Raw genomic sequence first — 19215 nt, 5'->3', positions numbered from 1 at the left:
TGACACCTGCTGGCCATCATCTACATTTGCACTGATTGTGAAGGCTGGGATGGTTCTCCTTGCAATGATTCTCTGCAGTGCGCATGCCTCATGCCTGCTGCCAGGAACCTGGGCTCAACAGAGACAGCACCATCCCTGCACAGGTGACCCAGAGAGACATTGAGGTCAGTGTCGGTCTGTGAGTTAATGTTTAATCTCCTGGAGAGAAACTGAGGGGACCACAGAGCAGAGCCCTCAGTCCAGCACTGAGAGCAAGATGAGCTGCCCGCTGCTGATCCTGCTGCTATCCACAGGAGCCCTGCTGATCACCACTGAGGGTCAGCAGAGTTACCATAAACTCCCTGAATTAACCAGGAAGACCGTCAACCTGGCCATTCGACATGCCAATAAAGACGCCCAAAAACATATGAATTATGATGGCATCCTTAACTTCCAAATGGTATGGATTTAATGTATCTTTGTATTATTGATTTTGAACTGTGTTAGCTATGAAGATTTTTTAAGTCGTGTAGCTTAAAGTGCACCTGACATGGATATACTCCATATTTTTAAGACTTCGCAATTACATCATCGCAAATTATTCATCGTAATTTCTGGTTTGGATATGCATTAGCCCGGGTGCCTGCTGTAATTAGGTCACCATACATGCTGTTGAATATATTAATACATACCTCACACATCAGAGAAATTTGTTTATGCACAGACAGATCAACGGAAAGGACCAATGAGATCATTCTATTTCCAACATTGTCAAACTCTCCTCATGCATATTGATTAGTACAGTGCACTACCATTTTGTACTCCAATAACCAGTTCTACACAGCATCACATAAAAAAGTTTTTATTAAATGTGAATTTGAAATCAGCCATTAGTCAGTAAAACAAAGAACATATACTGCCACTCCTTCTGTCTATGTTTATAGACTCTACAGGTCAACATTGCCATTTCACTACTGTGATAATTCACTGACAAATATTCTTTCTGACCTCCTACACTGTAGGATCCAACTGGATATATTTTTATGAATGTCCACCGGAGAGAAACCACCTGCGATAAGACATCAGACTGATCTATACATGAGCATCCGACTGAGTGCGCAGTACCTGCAGGCAAGGTGAGTAATCAAATACTGCAGACAGTGGATAGAAAACCTCACACTTTGGTGCACATTTGCAAAGGGCTGGTGGATTTCAAATTCTTTGGAATTCTGTATGAGACCAGGTTAAATCTCATCCACATTAAAAAGGCAGGACCTTGTGATTCTGTTTATGAAGCTCCATTTCCAACCTCCAGTTCCAGCTCCCTGAATAATATACAGCTCTTTTTATCTTTCATGAGTATATCAAACAATTATTAAATGTAAAACTACCTCTTGAAAAAAACTCTGTCAAATTTTCAGCACCTTCAAAAAAATACCTTCCTTAGTCTCTCTTCCTTGCTTCTACAGCTAAATATCAACTGTATCGTTTGTTGTGAGCATTCTGGTACTGAGCTCCAGAATGTTTCATTGACTGCATTCAGCATAAAGAAGTCAGCTTGGTATGTTACTCATCATCATTGTTGCTTACATAAAATGCCAGAAAGACGATATGATATCACATTTCTCATAGCTATATAATGTACCATTAACACTCTTTCTTAAATAAGTTCTATCATGTTATAGCAAAAACATTTTAGGTTCCAGCTGTACAGATTTGTGAAATCTAGGCAAAACTATGGGTTAGATTTACCAACCATTCAAAGTTACCCTTTGACTTAGCATATACATCCAGTTAAAATATTTGCCTGGGGTTTATTTTTAAATAGACTTCTACAGGAATTAATTTCATGTTCCAGTTTGATACACATGTTCATCTAAACGATAATTGTGTGTTAAACTGCTGAAACTTTTTCAGAGGACACAGTTGTTATTTAACACTCTTTAATCTTTTTTTTCAGAGGGTGAACCTTTGGAAGCAGAAGTGTTCCAGATCAAAATACATTTCTGGAAGTGGCTCTGTATTCACACTATAATCAGAGAGTAGTGTAGCGACAGACTTACTGTTTAGGGTGTTACTGAGAGAGACAGTGTGGCTGACAGCTGCCAATCTCTGTGCATGGATACATTCCCAGTTGGACCTGCTGTCCAGCAACTAAGGTTTACAAGTCAAGGAGTGTGTAATGGTACATGTTTATCCATTGGCTGTGTGTCATCTCTGCTTTCTAGTGTGTAGGTCTTTTTGGGTCTCATGGATAAACATTAAATATTATTGTATAATTCTGAATAGAGCTCTGACTTTCTCAGTGCTTCTAATGTACACAGGATATTATTCATCCAATGATGGACTGGTAGAAGAGGTGGGAGCTGGTTTTAGAACACCACACAGCAATTTTTATATTTTTTTCCTGAACAAATAAAAACCAAATTCAGCTCATAATCTTATGTCTTATATCTTATAATTCTTCCTTGATATAAACTTGATAAAGATCTGAGGATAATAATTATTGATACAGATTAAGATTAAGAATTTTAATTTTTAATGATAAAGATCACAATTTATTTAATTTTTTATTGTTATTAAGAAGAAGAAGGGGAAGAAGAATCATTGATTTTTTTAAGGGTAAATCCATATGTATTGCATTGGTTAGACTGATTAGGACAATTTATCCATAATTAATTTCATTGTTGTCCAAAACTCTCAAAACAATAACCCAAAGTCCCACTTTCAGATGCAGGTCCTTGTAGCCTGTACAACACTCAAGTTTTTGAGTTGGATTTGATATATAGTCACATCTTACAGAAACAAATCCTCTACTGAAACACAGAATCATTAAGTGCAACTTAAAGATTCAATCAAAATAGCAAAATAGCAAAAAAGCAAAAGACATCCTAACAACATTCTGCCCACCTGAAACGAGCAGCAGTCCTGCCAAATGTTAATATTGCCTATCCAAAACTGGTTGCGAGGGTTGAACTGCTTACTTGACGTTAAAAGAAACATCGGACCAATTGGTCTGGAGGAGACCAGAACCGGCCGTAAAACTCATAATATGATTGGCTCCTTCGTGAAAGAGACACGTCCATTGGCTATTCGATTAGAAGGGGCGGAGACACCAAGAGCCTGTGGATTGCCGGGAAGATGGCTGACACCGGGGCAGCGGCCGAGGTTTGAGAGCGGGGGAGGAAAGGAACCGATACAAATATCGGGGTTACGAGGGCATGCTTTTAACTTTTGGGGGGACGCAGATGTTGCGTTATGTGCTTGTGTTACAATTTATGCTGGCCATTAAGACTGAATAAAACAAACGCATAGACCCTGCCCGGCCCCACTGCCTTCTCTGAACCAGCTGGCTAGGTGGCTATCTAGCTTAGCTGCATTCTGCAAGAAGCAAGCTAACGTTAGCCAGCTTGCTAAGGTATTTTAAAAAGTACGGTTTCATACTTTTAAATGGGTGTATTTAGCTCGATATGCAGGGGGTATAAGAGTATTCGTAGTCCCTTGCTGTAATATTGAAGACAGGTCGACTGTAGAATTGCTATTATTTGCATATATTTTGATCTGAGGGGAGTGTGACTGTCAGAAAAGTGGCCCCTAGCTAGCTTGCCTAGCCGGCTAACAGTTTCCCCTTTCCCCGGCCCGAACGTTACCCTTATCAAGACCTGACGTTAGCTCTGTGAGCTGCCTGGGATGGGGTTGTCGTTCTTAAATACACACTGAACGTCGCGATCGCCCGGGGTTGCGATAGTCGGGAGATGGACTGAAGGAAAACCCGAGTGTCATTGACAGCGTTAAAGCGACTTCCACCGCCCGGACACGAGACTGCGCTCCCGCAAAACATGTAAGTGAAGAGGCGCCTGATCCACAGGCGCATGTGGCGACCTGGCGAAAACGGTGGACGCGCCGCTTCAAATGTGTTGCGATTCCTCGTAAACTGATCACATGCAAAATGTCGCGACTGAGGTGGCAAAGCGAGGTAAAACTGTGCGGCCACGGCAATCTTGCCATGCACGAAGTATGCGGAATGTGTTGAGACCCTCATTCACGTACCAATACAGGTAGCAGTATAACTGAAATGCAGATAACTCCACTTAATTTGGAATATGTGCGAGGCGCATAGCTGGTCTACTAGTTTGGCAGGGTTTGATTTTCTTATAAGTATTTATTGGAACTCACCCAATCCGTGAACCTTTTTTACATTGTCACGTAGCTAGTTACTGTAAGTTATTAACTGTCTTCACAGTTGTAGCAAAGGTTATGTACAGTAACTAAAAACAATTACTGAGGCCACCATGTCTTTTGGGAGTTAGGGTAGCTCTTCTCACTCACTTTTTCATTTGAAACTTTGAATACTTTACGTTTTTGTGCTTCAGTGTGTCACAGATGTCATGATTAGATTTTATGGCATAAATGACCAGTGGTGCTAAAAGGTGGTGTTTGTACTAAAGGTAGGCCTGGGCGCATCGTTAAATGTTCAGCTGATACAACTGTGTGTGTGTGTGTTGCTGGTTGTTGCTTGCGTTTAGGGTTGTAAAGTCCTTGGTTCTAGAAACTTCTTGGTACTGACTAGAGGTGTGTTGCAGGAAACCTTCAACAGGTTCATGCTAAGTATGTGACAGCCTGCAGACCAGGTAACTCTGGTGGCCTTCCATGGATCAAGGATGTAGCCCTAGTCTATATTCTGCCTCAAAGTGGGAGTGGATGGAGACAAGGCAGAGATTTCCCAGTGAGCACATATCAGACAGGCCCACGCAAGTGTGTGTGTGTGTTTGGGGGGGGGGGGGGGGCTTGTGCATGATGACACCGTTGCTCATTGAACTTGTACGGATACACTTCTGTTCTGTTGTGCTGGAAGTTGCTCTGGACAAGAGCATCTGGTAAATGAATGTAATGCACAAATGTGTGTGTGAGGCTCTTGTGCGTCGTGGTTGGATAATTCAAATATGTGAGAGCCAAACCAGGACAGAAGTTGACAGTTGTGCAGAAGTTTGAGAAGGTATCAAGGGGTCTGAGAAGGTACTCATTAAATTGATTTGGAGCTATATTGAGCCAGTCTAAATTTTCACAGGAAAGACGAGAACAAACCTCGAGATATAAGGTGGGTTCTAAAACACTAGGAAGAATGAGATGCTGAGGGTGGAAAAAAGAGCCTTTCAGCCTCTTTGTTTGGACTGATGTGAGAGGTACCAGCCACAAGGTAATTCATGGAGATCGATGGCCACCAAAGAGGAAAGCTTCTTTTTGCAAATCAAAGGACTACAGATAGGAAAGAGGTTACTTGCTTGGTTTGATTACTTGGTGGTTTAGGTAATGCAGCAAGCCATTTTGCAGGGCAGTTGTCGTAATGGTTCAATAACAGGCACTTTATGATGCCTTCTCTTGAGATCGCACTGCAGTAATGATCAGGTTCCAGACGACTGGTTCAAAGCGTGTTTCTCGCTGACGGATCAGACAGCAGTCTTTCATACGTACGCAAGTTGCACTACATGGAGAAAAGTATTTGGCCACACCTGTTTTTCAGGGTTTGAGCTAGGCCCCTTATCTCCAGTGAAGGGCAATCTTAATGCTTCAGCATACCAAGACATTTTGGACAATGCTATGCTTCCAACTTTATGGCAACAGTTTGGGGAAGGCCCTTTTCTATTCCAACATGTCTGTTCCCCAGTGCACAGAGCAAGGACTATAAAGACATGGTTTGATGTGTTCGGCGTGGAAGAAGTTGACTGGCCCGCATAGAGCCCTGACCTCACCCCCCTCGAGTACCTTTGGGATGAACTGGAACGCAGATTGCGAGCCAGGCCTTCTTGTCCAACATCAGTGCCTGACCTCATAAATGCTCTACAGAATGAATGGGCACAAAATCCCACAGAAACACTCCAAAATCTTGTGGAAAGCCTTCCAAGAAGAATGGAAGCTGTTACAGCTGCAAAAGGGGGACCAACTCCATATTAAAGTATATGTATTTTAATACAATGTCATTACAATGTAATGGTCAGGCATCCGAATACTTTTGTCCATATAGTGTAGTTCCAACTCCAGTCAGATTTAGCTCTTGTTGGTTAATGCTTAATGTTCTTGCACCCTCTGATCACAGATGTCAATGAAAACACAAGCAGCAGTAATAACAACCTCGATCGGGACAGTGGCTGTAGGCTATGGGAAATGAACTCAGTCGTGTCGCAATCAGTAGCATTCAGGATATTGAGGTTACCCAGTTACTGGTCCTGTCAGTTCAGCCCTTACATGATCCGTGAGATGGAGTGGCGGGATTACCCCTTCATTGACACCGCAGCACAAGTCCGCCTCGGGCGTTTTTAGTTGTTGATAGTATCTCAGGGAAATTATCCTGGGGGACTAGCATTGTTTACATAGCACACATCCGCCATTCATGCCGCCCAGTGTTTACTGACGCAGATCAGGGCAGCCTTTTCCACTTATAGCTCGTATAATACCCTGTTATCTCTGTCTGTGCAACCTGTTTCCTCTCTGATCGCAAAGGCGGTAAATTCGTCATTCACGGCTGATATACCACGAGAAATACACCCAAAAAAATGCCCAATTGTGATGTTGGTCTGTTCTGTTTTGGGGAAGATTTTCTGCTTCTGGTGTAATAAAGCAACAAAAATGGAGCTTATTGTGTCTTTTTACTGCTTTATCATTACATGGGGCAGAATGGTAGCCTAAATGTAAAAATTGGGAGGCAGTGTAGCATAGTGGTTAAGGAGCAGGGCTCATAACCGAAGGGTTGCCGGTTCACGGGGGCACCGCTGCTATAACCTTGGGCAAGGTACTTAACCCGTAGGTGCTTCAGTAAATATCCGGCTGTATAAATGGATAACATTGTAAAAACCTGTAATTGATGTAAGTTGCTCTGGATAAGGGCAAATGCCAATAATGTAATGTAATGTAATGGAAATATGTTTGCTTTTAGACCTCAGGACAAGGACACGGAGATGGCAGTATAATTTGGGGAAAATAATTCAGTGTCCAGTGCATTTCTCCTGTGAACCATGTAAGATGGTACTCATGAGAATTATGTCCTTATAAATCAAGGAAAAAAAGTACTAACAGCTAACAGGTTTGTGTTGTGTATGCCCAACTTATTCACACCTTCTCCGAAATTCATCTGTGACAATGAGCTGTGTACTGTTGCTTTTTCTGGTGAATGCTCTCACAGTAAGAGGTGCTCTGTGCATTGAAATAAAGAAGTGCTTTGAAAGTTTCCTCGCTTAACAGACCAAAACTGAACACACTACAATTAACTGACCCATCTCAGAAAATATTGAAATAAGTAATACAATTCATAAGGGCTGACAACTGACGGACAGCCTTCTGGTCACAGTTTCCAAACCACTACTGCTCACAGCTGCCCTTTAATACGTAGACAGTTTAGGTGGCTCCCCCGGTAGTGTGTCTGTAGACTATAGCAGCATGTGTGTAGACGTGAATCCGGTGACAGCTGCAGAATGCCTCAGGGTAGAACAGCTCCAGCCTGTATTGCAGGTTACAGCATTTCTGTTTGAAATATCCAGAAGCTGTAGGGAACTGTGGACTCAGAGCTCCCACTGTTAAATGTAAAACAGGCCTGTATGTTTTATATAAATGTTTTTTTCTTTGTTAATTAATTATTGCGCAGGTTGCATTTTTTCTGAAAATGCTCTAAACTGTTAATCACAATTTACATTGCAATGCTGAGTTGGTGCTTGATGTAGTCAATGGATTTTTTTTATGTTCTTTAGCCAGTTTTCAGTGTCTTTTTAATTCTGTCAGGTCTGGATAGAGGATTTTAGCATTCTATGAAAAGCTGTTGCAAAGGCAGGTTGTGTCACTAAATGTCTCTGCTTGTTTCAGATGAAATTTAAATTAGATTTTTACTGGAAGTATTGTTGTATTGTTGATTCTGGGATCAAGACAGTAAGACAATGTGTGATGTACTGAAAAGAGAATAGGTGTTAATCCCAGTGTCCTGGAATAATTTTGAAAAGAATTCTCCCTCATTCTGATTACCGTTCATTCAATCCCCCTAAATGTAATTGGCTGGTTCAGTGCTTGCGGTGCATCGTTGTTCACGGTTTAATTTGGATCTGTGATGTGGTGGTATTGTGTATGGTGGTGTTGCTGTGTGTGTTGCGCAGTGAGCCGTGTTTCCTGTCTTTCTGCAGGTTTAGCGCGCTGTGCGTCAGTGTCAGCCGGCTCTATGTACCATGCTGTGGCTGCCCTCTCCGCTCCGGCCCCTAACCCGCGGCACAGCCAGCTTTCTCCTCGCGCTCCTCCACCTGCGGAGCCCGCCGCTCCCTGAAGCCCGCGCCAGCATGTACGCCACCCGCTTCTACGGCGGCGGCGGAGGGGGCAAGCCGGGCCGGCGGGCAGGGGTGCTGGGAGCCGGGCTGCCGGTGCTGGAGAACCACCACCACCCCCTGCCCCCGCCGCCCCACCAGAACTACCCGCCCGTCTACCAGGGCCGGCTGGACAGCCACCGGTCCCACTTCCAGAGCCACCACCACTTCCACCCGCACCCGCAGCCCCACCCGCACGCCCACCCCCACCCCCAGCCCCACTACCACCCGCACGCCCACCTCCACCACAGCAGGAAGAAGACCTGGAACTTCATCCACGAGAAGATGAGCTACGACACCTTCTTCACCATGAAGAGGCTGATCGAGCGCTCGCGCAGCGTGGACGAGGTGCTCCGCTGGGTCACGCAGAACCCGGGGAAGATCTCCTACAACCACTACCCCATCGCCCTGCAGAAGATCGGCCAGCTGCTGCAGCTGCAGCAGGCGGCCGGCGGGGGGGGGGCCGCGCCTGCGGGGGGCGGGGGCGGCGGCGGCGGGGGCTCCGAGGGCGCCCTGGCCTCTCCCACGGGGGGAGCCGGCCCGGGAGAGAGCCACTACCGGCAGATCTCGGAGCAGCAGGACTTCCAGACCCTCTGCGACGCCATCGTCAGCGACTGCGCCAAGTTCGACAACTTCAGCATCGTCAACTGCCTGTACGCCGTGGCGGCACTCGGTGAGCCGGGGAGGGGTGTGTGCATTCCCGCTTGCTGCGTTTTTAGGGTACCCACCCCCATGCTTTAAAATTTAGTGACATTTCTGTGCCTCGGTCTCTACAGTGACACGCTGTCAGCTTTATTCGGGCGAGCCTTATCCGGGTCAGCATTTTATAACCTGCGTTAAATACTTGTGAACCTCATTTGACCCATTGGAAAGGTTAATGTCCACACGGCTGGCGGTTCGTAGGTGTTCACAACAGTAATGTTTTTGAGATTCAGTGTAACCTCTGTACCTGTTTTTGTGTTTGACGCGCTTGCCTGTTTGCACACGTCTCTCTCCCCTCCCTCCTCCCTCCACGCCCCCCGCACACACACACCCCCACACCCTCCCTCCCCCAGGCCTGCCCAGCGACTCCCAGATCGTGCAGGTGCTGGAGGAGGAGTCGCGGGGCCGCCTGTCCCAGTTCAACCAGAAGGACATCTCCATGGTGTTCAGCAGCAGCATGAAGCTGCACCCCTCCAGCCAGCACCCGCTCATCGAGTCGTGCCTGTCGGGCCTGGAGAAGAACATCGAGCGCGAGCGCCACCCGCAGACGCTCTTCCTGCTGCTCTCCTACTACCGCCTCAAGTGGCGCGCCCTGCAGGCCGAGGGCCACTCGCCCGAGCAGCTGCTGGCCAACCGCAAGATCCTGCGGCTGGTCAAGCACACGCTGGCCAGCGTCAGCAGCGTGCGCGACCACGAGATGGCGCTGCTGGACGAGATGCTGTCGGCCTGCGCCCGAGAGGCCAGCAACAAGTCCCTGGAGCTCATCTTCAGCTCCCACCTCTTCTACCAGAACCGGCAGGAGAAGTTCATCAGCAGCCTTGCCGGTACATGCATATTTTATCTTCCGAGTACAGACTCAGAACTGAGCTACAACAGAGGAGCGCTGAGTGTCCGGGGATGCTTCAGTCTGTCGATAAAATAAAGTTTTCACGCCAGGAAAAATGCGGTAGTATTAAAAATGTATGTTCTCACCTGTCTCCATTGCAGGATTTCTCAACAAAAAAAATCCTGATGCTCAATAGTACGATAGTAGATAACAAGTAAAAATGGAATCCTTTCACCTGTTCATAATTTTATAGGTCTGCCAGGTATTTGATAATGTTAATAAGAATAGGTAGAAAAATAATACAGAAAATAAGTTCAGCTCTAAAAATACTTCTCACCAGTTGTAACTGCCGTATCTTAGAGAATACAGTTCATGCAGTTTCTTCAGCAGAAGGTTTCCAGATAGTATGGAAATTTTTTTCTGTCCAGCCTTGTCAAAAATTTTGTCAAAGAGAAAAAAACAGAAATGCTCTTCAGAAGCCATTCTATGAGACAGTTTCCCTATTGATTAGTGAAATGTCAGTCAGGGTTGAGACCTATCCCATCTGACGATAATAGCTTTTGTTCACACTATTTTGGCATTCATCCCAGAAGCAAAAAATAAAAATCAAAACTCTGGTTCTAAACTGCTGAGTTCACCCCTTTACAGTCTATCATCACACACTACGCTCCTTCCAGAACACTCTGCTACCTCTGGTCATCTTGTAGTCCCTTCCTGGAAGGGCTGCTTGCCGTATTCATGTCCCTTCTCTATCCTTGTCCCTGTGGAGGAATGGGCTCCCGTGAGCTGTCAGAACAGCAGTATCAGAGTCCATTTTCCAGCGTAGACTCAGCATCACCCTATACAGACTACATTTTCCTGAACTCTGACCCCTTCCTCTTCTGTGGTGACACTGTGGTAAAAGCTAGCAGTTGTCAAATAGACGGTGATTTAAGCGTGAAGGGTAAAAGTCTGGCGACAGTTCAAGCTTTTGCCACAGCAGAAGCTTAGCTTAGCTTAGCACATTGCAGCGGTATAAACATGTAGTGGTACAATCCTGAAGGCTGGAAATGGATAGCAGCAGTTTAAGGTTATGCACTAGGGCTGCAACTAACGACTGTTTTGATAGTCGAATAATCTATCGATTATTGAAACGAATAATCGACTATTTGGATTATGAATCGTACAATTACTCAATGGCTCTTATTTATCTATTGGCTTTTAAATTTAGCTTGAGGTTTTAGGCATATGCTAACTAACAATAAAGACAATAAAGATGAGTACTTCATTCAAAAATACGTCTTTTAATGAATGGTGACTAGGATTAATTCAGTGAGGGCAGTTTCTTGCTGGGGAGTACAAGTCTGCTTCCTTTGAAGAAAGCCATCCATGGTAGCATTACGAGATCCCACAAACCCATAACTTGTACAAATTAATGTGAATGCAACCCACATTGGGCACGCACGCATAGACACGAGTTGTAGAAATCTTTTGCGATTTGGAAAGTATCAAATCCTCCGGTGTTCTCTAAACTTGTGCACTCGGCAGCAACACTGCCTCCAGCCATAAACGTCACCATGACAGCTATGCAGCGTTTAAGCAGAGAATTTCTAAAGCTTAATAACGCTAATGAAAACATAATGAACCATGTAACATAACACGTGCGCTACATAGCATAAAAACTAAGCTGTGTGCGAAAGGGTTAAGAGTGAAATGCTGCCACGCTTTTGAGGCCTCTGGTCGTGAAGGTGTTGCCATCTCTATTGTTCACTCCAGTAAGGCTACGTGTCTGAGCATTCCGAGTCAGCGCGAAAAACACCCGTGATAACGTCACCAACTAATGGACAGTTAAATTCGTTGGCAACTAATTTGGTTGTCGATTTTAGTCGACTACGTTGATTATTCGTTGTACCCCTATTATGCACCCTGTGACAGCACCTACTGCCCCCACGGCAGTATTTCCCACAATGGCTCTGTATTTCAGCTGTCAGATTAATGACTCAGTGCAGCCTCTCGCCAGCCCTACTTAATGCACTTTTTTATAAGTTGCTCTGAATAAATGTACATATGAAAAGAGCCTTTTACACATGGTTGTCATCTTAATTTTCAAGTCGGCCATCCAAGCGATTAATCCGTGAATTGCTTTGTAATAGCATTATGTGATTAATGTCAGAATTCCCTGAAGAATGGTTGCCTTTTATTACCTGAGGAGGGTGATTTTGGGTAATTGTGTTACTGTAATTCTCTGCCGCTTGCATATGTGGCTGTCGTAGCCTACCAGACCATGAATAAAGCTGATATTTAAGAAGTGAAAAATGCAGGCAAACTAGGAATTTTGTAGCTATAGCTCAGTGTTCTTTGCTTTCACCTACTGATCTGCGTCCAGTGAAGAGAGTTTTATGGCAAAAGATTCAGCAAAATTCTCTTCTATCTTCCTCTCTATCTATCCTGTCTATCCTTATTTTCTATTAAAAAAAGCACTCCACACTAGTTTAGCACTTAACGCAGTATCTTACTGACCTCTTGCAGTTCCTCTTGATAACTACTGTTAACATTGCGATGCACTTATTTGGAAGTCGCTCTTTGTAAGAGAGTCTGTTAAATGATGTAATGTAATGTAAAATGAATTGTGAAAGTGACATGGCTTCAGCGTTTAGCCACTTCACCATGGTGAGCATTTTTCCCCCTCTGACCGTGACTGTGAATATCTGTCCACACTAGGAGGCCCGGTCACGCACTTACAGCTGCGAGACTGGAGAGAGGGGCCTTTTCAAAATGGCCGCCTGACCGTTTTTTCCTCTCTGCCGCCCCCTCACAGAGGAGCTGCCTAAGAAGGTGGACAGCATCACCCCCTACACCATGGCTCTGATTGCCAAGTACATCGCCCGGCACCGCCTGCGCGAGACACGCCTCCTGGACACTATCGCCGACTTCCTCGTCAAAAAGGGCGAGTACCTGGACAGCAAGGTAAGCCTTGCTGGGAGTTTTATTCCGATGCGTTGCTTCGGTCTTCCACATGCACAGCCTGAGTGTAGTTACGAGTACGTAGTTCCCCTCGATATATGGTCATGGGTCACAGCACTAGTTAGTCCTGTTGAAAGCAAATGACCATTGTGGTTATTAATTCACTCCAGTTTGATTATGCTTGCTGAATGTGCATGTGTACTCCAACTGCCTTCGGTGCCCAATGTGCTACCATGCATTTAAGGGTATTGATAATTTTGAGTTGAGGGAAGTTTTCTATGGGCCATTCTAGAAAAATGCCTCAGTGGAATACACGTTAAATAATAATGATAGTAAACCTATCATTTTCAAGACTGTATTATGAACAAAATGGGAAAGCATAACAAAACCAACGGAAAGTGCTCAGGGAAGCAAAGTGGTCATGTGACCATGCCGCCCCGCTCCATTGGCTCACGTCCGGCTCTGCGCTCCCCCAGGTGATCCAGAAGCTGGTGTTCCCCTTCAGCCGGATGAACTACCGGCCGTCCAACGAGGCGCAGTTCTTCTCCAAGCTGGAGGCGGTGCTGGAGCTGAAGGCCCTGAGCTCGCCGCTGGCCACGGTCAACATCCTCATGTCCCTCTTCCAGTTGGGCCACTTCCCGGGCCTGGTGCTGCACCGCGTCTTCTCCGCCTCCTTCATCAGCAACGTCACCAGTGAGCGAACGCGCGCGCACACACACACGCACACACACACACACACACACACGTACGCACGCGCGCACACACACACACACACACACACACACACACACACACACACACACGTACATGCGTGCAGATATTCAGTCAGCAGCGTTTGTGACATTACTCCTACAAATCATTTCTGATATCCAGTATTCCAAGATAAACATACACCACATTTGAACCATTTTTCACAATACAACAAAATTAAAAAAAAAAAAAAAAATTAAAAACACGTAAAAATAAAAATATGTATAAAAATAATATAAAACATGTTTCATCTCGCATATAAATGAAAATGATCCATTATGACAGGAGATGCACCATCAGTATCCAGTACAGCAGCCATGCTCTGGACTAGCTAAACTGGCCACGGCCTGGAGTAGCTGACTCCAGTCCCACAGCGGCTCTGAGTGAATCACACATAGTAGCATGTTCATCAGATTCAGCCATAGTGTGAAAATGAGCAGAGGGAAGGCGTTGCCGCCGGTGACCGTGTTGTCGTGCCCCCCCCACCTTACAGACAGCCCGTACGCCCTTATCGTGCGGCGCTACCTGTCCCTGCTGGACGCGGCCGTGGAGCTGGAGTACCGTGACTACAGCGGCCCCCGCCTGCAGGACACGCACAAGGTGCTCATGTTCGACCACGCGCTGACCGCCGACGAGGTCAACCGCAAGTACAGGTACGGACCGCTTTCTGTGTGGTTACACGTGAGAACGGCTTACGATGCTGATGCATCGCACATGACGCTGAGCAGCTCGTGATGCACACGGGCTGCGAGGCATGGCAGGCCACCCAAATGACACAAATTCAACGAATTCGGGGGGATGAGCGGTAAAGCCGAACTGCCAGAGCCACGCCCAGCACCAGCCACTCACTCACCAGTAACTGACAAATGTGTCAGTGCTTTGCTCTGGGTCAGTATGGAGATGCACTGTGAATTTGAAATGAATTGCAGCAGAAACAGTGCTGACTGCAGTGTGTGTGTGTGTGTGTGTGTGTGTGTGTGTGTGAGCACTGTTGGATGCATATATATATATGCTTACATTTCTGTGTGTTGCAGTTACAAAGGTCTGGTGGCAGAAGCTCTGAGACAGCTGGTGGGAGAGCATGGCTATAAGCAGGATGAAGTGCTAGCACCGGGATACTATACAGGTACAGAACACACACACACACACACACACACACACACACCCCAGTAGTAAGCCCTCACAGTGTCATTGTATGTGTTTGAATTCATCCTCTTCTGCATAACTGTAGGGCTGAAGAACATTGGCAACATACATCCAGGACACTGGCACTGATACTGAAGAAATAAGATTGTAGAAAATGTCAGAATGAAGGCCCACTGGTTCAGAATTCAGCAGTGTCATCTGTGGGGTTAATCGTCCAAATTTTGACATTAAAGTTCAAAACAGCATGTACTCCAGGGTTGCAGACAGTCGTATGGACAGTGAGAGACATTGTGGCACTTACCAAGAACATAACCCTATTTGGAAGATTCTTCTCTGCTGTGAATTCATTAATACAGTAGTGATCCACTTAACACTGCAATATTAATAAGGCAGAGCTAGGCTATTTTCCCTTTCAATAATTGACTCTGAGATTAATTGGCTCTTAACCTTTAAATTGTGCTTCCTGCTCAGTGATGGTTTTCAGCCCTGTTGGTTGAATTGTGTTTATGTGCCCTTTTTGAACTTGAAGGGCACCTAATATTACTATCTGGGGAAAGAGTTTTTCGTGTTTGCTTGAACCTTGAAATGAACGGTAAGGTTACATCTCTTTAAACCCTTATCCTTTCCTTTGCTTATTTTCTCAGAGAACTACCCCAGGTGTCTTTTTTCCTGTTTAACCTGTTTTTCTTTGTTTGATTGTTTTTTTAAGAATCTTTACTGTGATAAGCCATGTGTAATGTGCCACATATTTTCATACTTGGCTTTGGACACGGGAAAATTAATATTCTCCAGCACCAAGTCAGTTTTAAAAAAATCAGATGAGTGATGATTACCCAGTGCAGTGAAGTGTGAATCTGTAAAAACACCTCTTTAGAGGCTGTTTCTAATTTTATTTGTCCCCACAGACAAACAGCGTGAATGCTCTGAATAGTCTCGCAGCATGGTTTGTTTAACAATACTCGATCAGAGACATTGTGCAAGGGAAAAGTGGAGCCAAAGGCTTTCTCAGCAACACATGTAAACTCCGAAAGCGTGTTATTGTTCAGTCATCAGAGCTGTGCCCTGGATTTGGCGGCAGAGCATACAGCTCATGGGAACTGGCTCTCAGTCATGGGTGTGTCTAAGGGTTTTCCCCGTAAGTCATAAGGTTGGGCAGAATGGCAGTTTCCATGGTGTGTTGATAACGCCCTCATGTCTGTCCTTGTAGATTTTTTGCTGTGGATCGACAGCTCGGGCAGCGTGCTCCCGATTAAGACGGGGGGCGGGGCCGCCCTGGGCGTGGGCTCGCCGCCCTGCGTCTCCAGCATGGCCCCCAAGGCCCCCGACGGCCAGGCCTCCATGGCCGCCCTCACCTCCGACTTCCAGAAGTTCTCCCCCTTCGTCCAGCTGGAGGAAGGGGCCGACGCCATGCCCGGGGAGGAGCTGGGGGCTTCCGAGTCCACCTTCCTGCCCCACCACATCCGGCCCCAGGCCCCCGCCACGCCCGCCGCCCAGCGAGGAGGCCCCAATGGGAGCGGCCCGCTCGACTACAGCCCCTACTACCCCGCCTCCGACTACTACACCAGCCTGGCCAAAGAGCAGTCCCTGGAGAGCCAGGACAGCTCCACCCTCAGCAGCCCCTCCGACTGCCTGGCCCAGGGCGGGGCCCAGAGCGCGGGGGGAGGGGCTGGCCCGGACTCCCTCTTCCAGTTCTCCATCGGGAAGATCCTGGAGGACGAGGGCGGCGCGCCGGAGCCGGCCCAGGGGCCCGACTGCGAGCTGCCGGCCTTCTACGAGGGAGTGGCCTACTCCGAGGCCGGGGAGGGGGGCGTGGGACCCGCCTCTCCGTTGCAGCTCCATCCTGCGGGACACCCCGAGTCAGAGAGGGGCCCCGCGGAGCACCACCAGGTCAAGAGGTGAGGGGTCAGGGCCGGGGGGATGCCGAAATCCGCATCAGGGATCACCTCTGGGATCTGGGATCAGAGGCTTTGAGAGACTATAAACAGACTGGGTCAGACTGTAAACAGCAGTGTCACATACACAGGGGCCCTCCTCAGGGTTTGGAAACACAGGGGGATACAAAGCTGGAGCCTTTAGCATTTCTCACACCTCCTAGGCTCCAGACTGTAGTCTTTGAAATCGCACAAAATGAACGATGTCAAATAATAGCTTTATGAAGAGAAAGCAGGCAATCTGAATTTCATTAGCAGGAACGCTGCCTTTGAAATTGAATGTGGGGGAGCTGGGAAAGGGACGGGACGGGTCACTGCCTGCTGATATTATGCGCACGCGTGGATGTGTTCCTGTTCACTCCTGTGCTCTCCCCCTTCTCTGCAGAGTGATCATGTCGGTCAACGACAAGTGGCACTACTGCCACAACTCGGACGTGCTGGTGGGCTCCCGGGCCATGAGGGACCGGCACCTCCAGCTGCTGGGCTACATCATCCTGCAGGTGCGTCCCAACCACCCTTCACACTGTCAGCGCAGACCAAGGATGCTGAAAGTGTTGTTTTTTAACTTAGCTGCATTAGTCATCTGTTACATTACATTACATTGTTGGGATTTACTGTACGCTCTTATCGAAAGCAACTTACACAGGTTAAAATTTTTTACACGTTACATATATACAGCCATATATTTAGTGATGCAATTCTGGGTTAAGTACCTATCCCAAGGGTACAACAGCAGTGTCCAAGCGGGGAATCAAGCCAGCAGCCTTTCAGTTACCAGCCCTGCTCCCTAACACTATGCTACACTGCTGACCTGAAAATTATCCACAGGAGTTTTATCACTTCGGCAAACAGCAGTAACAACAGCCTTTGTGAAGATCTTTGTGACATGCTTTTTTGTTCGTGAATTTTGTGCCTGTGTTTAATGGTACCATTATTATTATTTTATTATTATTATTATTTTTTTTTTTACATTATTGGCATTTAGCAGACGCTCTTATCCAGAGCAACTTACATCATTACTGGTTTCTACAATGTTCTCCATTTATACAGCTGGATATTTACTGAGGCAATTGTGGGTTAAGTACCTAGCCCAAAGGTGCAAGGTACTTAGCAGCAGTGTTCCTGTGGGGAATCAAACCAGCAACCTTTCAGTTATGAGCCCTGCTCCTTAACCACTATGCTACACTGCCGTATCAGGACTCAGTCTGCCCTGCTAGTAAGACCAGGACCTGACAAGTCAGTCAGACTAGGAGCGCTGCTGTGCAGCTTCCTTCATTACAGATAAGGCTAGAGGTCTGCTCTCTCCCCTCTCATTTAGCTGCCCTACCTGGAGCTGGAGAAGCTGAACGGGATCGACGAGGTGAAGCAGTACCTTCACAAGAAGCTGCTGGAAGTGCCCTTATGACAGCGGCGGAGAGGGGCACGCGCCGAGGGCCGGCAGCCCTCACCTCACCTCTCACACCTCCAGTAATAACCACAATGCCACTGCAGCTGGGGAGCGGGTGGGGGCGGGGAGACCGGAGAAGGGGGCGGGGAATCCGGGGAAGGGGGCGGGGTTTGTCAGGAGCCCCCATCCCTCCTGAGATCTCATTTTCTCTTGTTGTTCTTAAGTCCTTTTTTTATAGTCTGTACCTAACTGCAGTTGTCAAGCATGTCGGGGGCGGTTTTGGGGTGGGGTCGATAATCTGTTGCTCTTTTTTTTTTTTTGAGGGGGGGTGGAGGGATTGCTCACACTGGGGGCACCACGAGGGGAGAGGGGGGTCTGGCAGGGACCGTTCACAACAACGTCTCAGTAACCAGATGTAACTCTGTGGGACAAGGAGAGAAAGGGCTCTGAAGGTGTAGCATTGTTTTATAATACCGGTGTACCTGCACGGGAGCTAGCGTGGTGAGGGTTAATTTTCGGGTTAATGTGGGAGGGAAATAGAGTATGTTTTTTTTTTTCCAACATGCTGTAACAAGTCGCATCTTCCTGAATCATGCCAAGCAACGCACCCAGTGGATTGTGGGAACTTGATCCAGTGAGCTCCAGTGAATGCTTGAATGATTGCATTGAGAAAGGATGGATTTTGTAATGTCCGGTAGGCCAGTGCTCTGTGGCTGACGAAGTGCAGGTTGTTTTGAGAGGAGAAAGTCCAGGAATGGAAACACTGGCACAGAAGTGTGGATGTGGCTCAGAAACCAAGGGATTGTTCTGAAAATCAGTTGGCTCCAGTTGGTGGAACACCAGTGCTTTACCCTTTTTTTTTTCCCCAGAAGCCTCCAGTCAAAAAAAAACCCACTTTATGAATAGACACCTGCTTCTTTTTAAAAGGAAAAAATGGACTTGTAAAAACTTCTTGTGATTTGTAATAATCTCTTTTACCAGTGAAACTCTGACCATGAAGCCATGTTCTCATGTGCCTGAGTGGTTGTTCTTGTAACTTCAGGAAGTGATAAACTGAGGGTTGTGCTGTTGGCCCAGTTCCCGAGGATCGGGCCCGCAGATGGACGTCTGCAAATGCTTTACTGCGGCCTGCTTGACCCGTGTGGTCAAAAGCGCTGTTGGAAGCAAAACTTGATTCAAGTTGTACAGTGTGCACAATTAGAACGTACATCAGCT

General features: G+C 46.7%; 1 protein-coding gene across 2 annotated transcripts; it reads left to right on the top strand.

Annotated features, from left to right (window-relative positions):
- The first annotated feature begins 3110 nt into the window (after positions 1-3110).
- On the top strand, positions 3111-18128 carry fastk (Fas-activated serine/threonine kinase). 2 transcript variants are annotated; one of them, XM_036519357.1, is made up of 10 exons: positions 3111-3820; positions 8142-8988; positions 9371-9841; positions 12641-12789; positions 13263-13479; positions 14030-14189; positions 14571-14662; positions 15890-16577; positions 16999-17113; positions 17932-18128. In XM_036519357.1, the coding sequence occupies exons 2-10, from the start codon at positions 8184-8186 to the stop codon at positions 18016-18018; spliced, it is 2784 nt and encodes a 927-aa protein (XP_036375250.1). In that variant the 5' UTR covers positions 3111-3820; positions 8142-8183; the 3' UTR covers positions 18019-18128. The 2 variants fall into 2 exon arrangements, with proteins under 2 accessions (XP_036375250.1, XP_036375251.1); XM_036519358.1 differs by having other exon boundaries at positions 3112-3147.
- Positions 18129-19215: the final 1087 nt, after the last annotated feature.

This window comes from Megalops cyprinoides, chromosome 24 (genome assembly GCF_013368585.1).
Source record: "Megalops cyprinoides isolate fMegCyp1 chromosome 24, fMegCyp1.pri, whole genome shotgun sequence".
Taxonomy (NCBI): domain Eukaryota; kingdom Metazoa; phylum Chordata; class Actinopteri; order Elopiformes; family Megalopidae; genus Megalops; species Megalops cyprinoides.
Note: the sequence above shows the minus strand (reverse complement) of the source record. Positions and strands in the feature narration are given on the sequence as shown.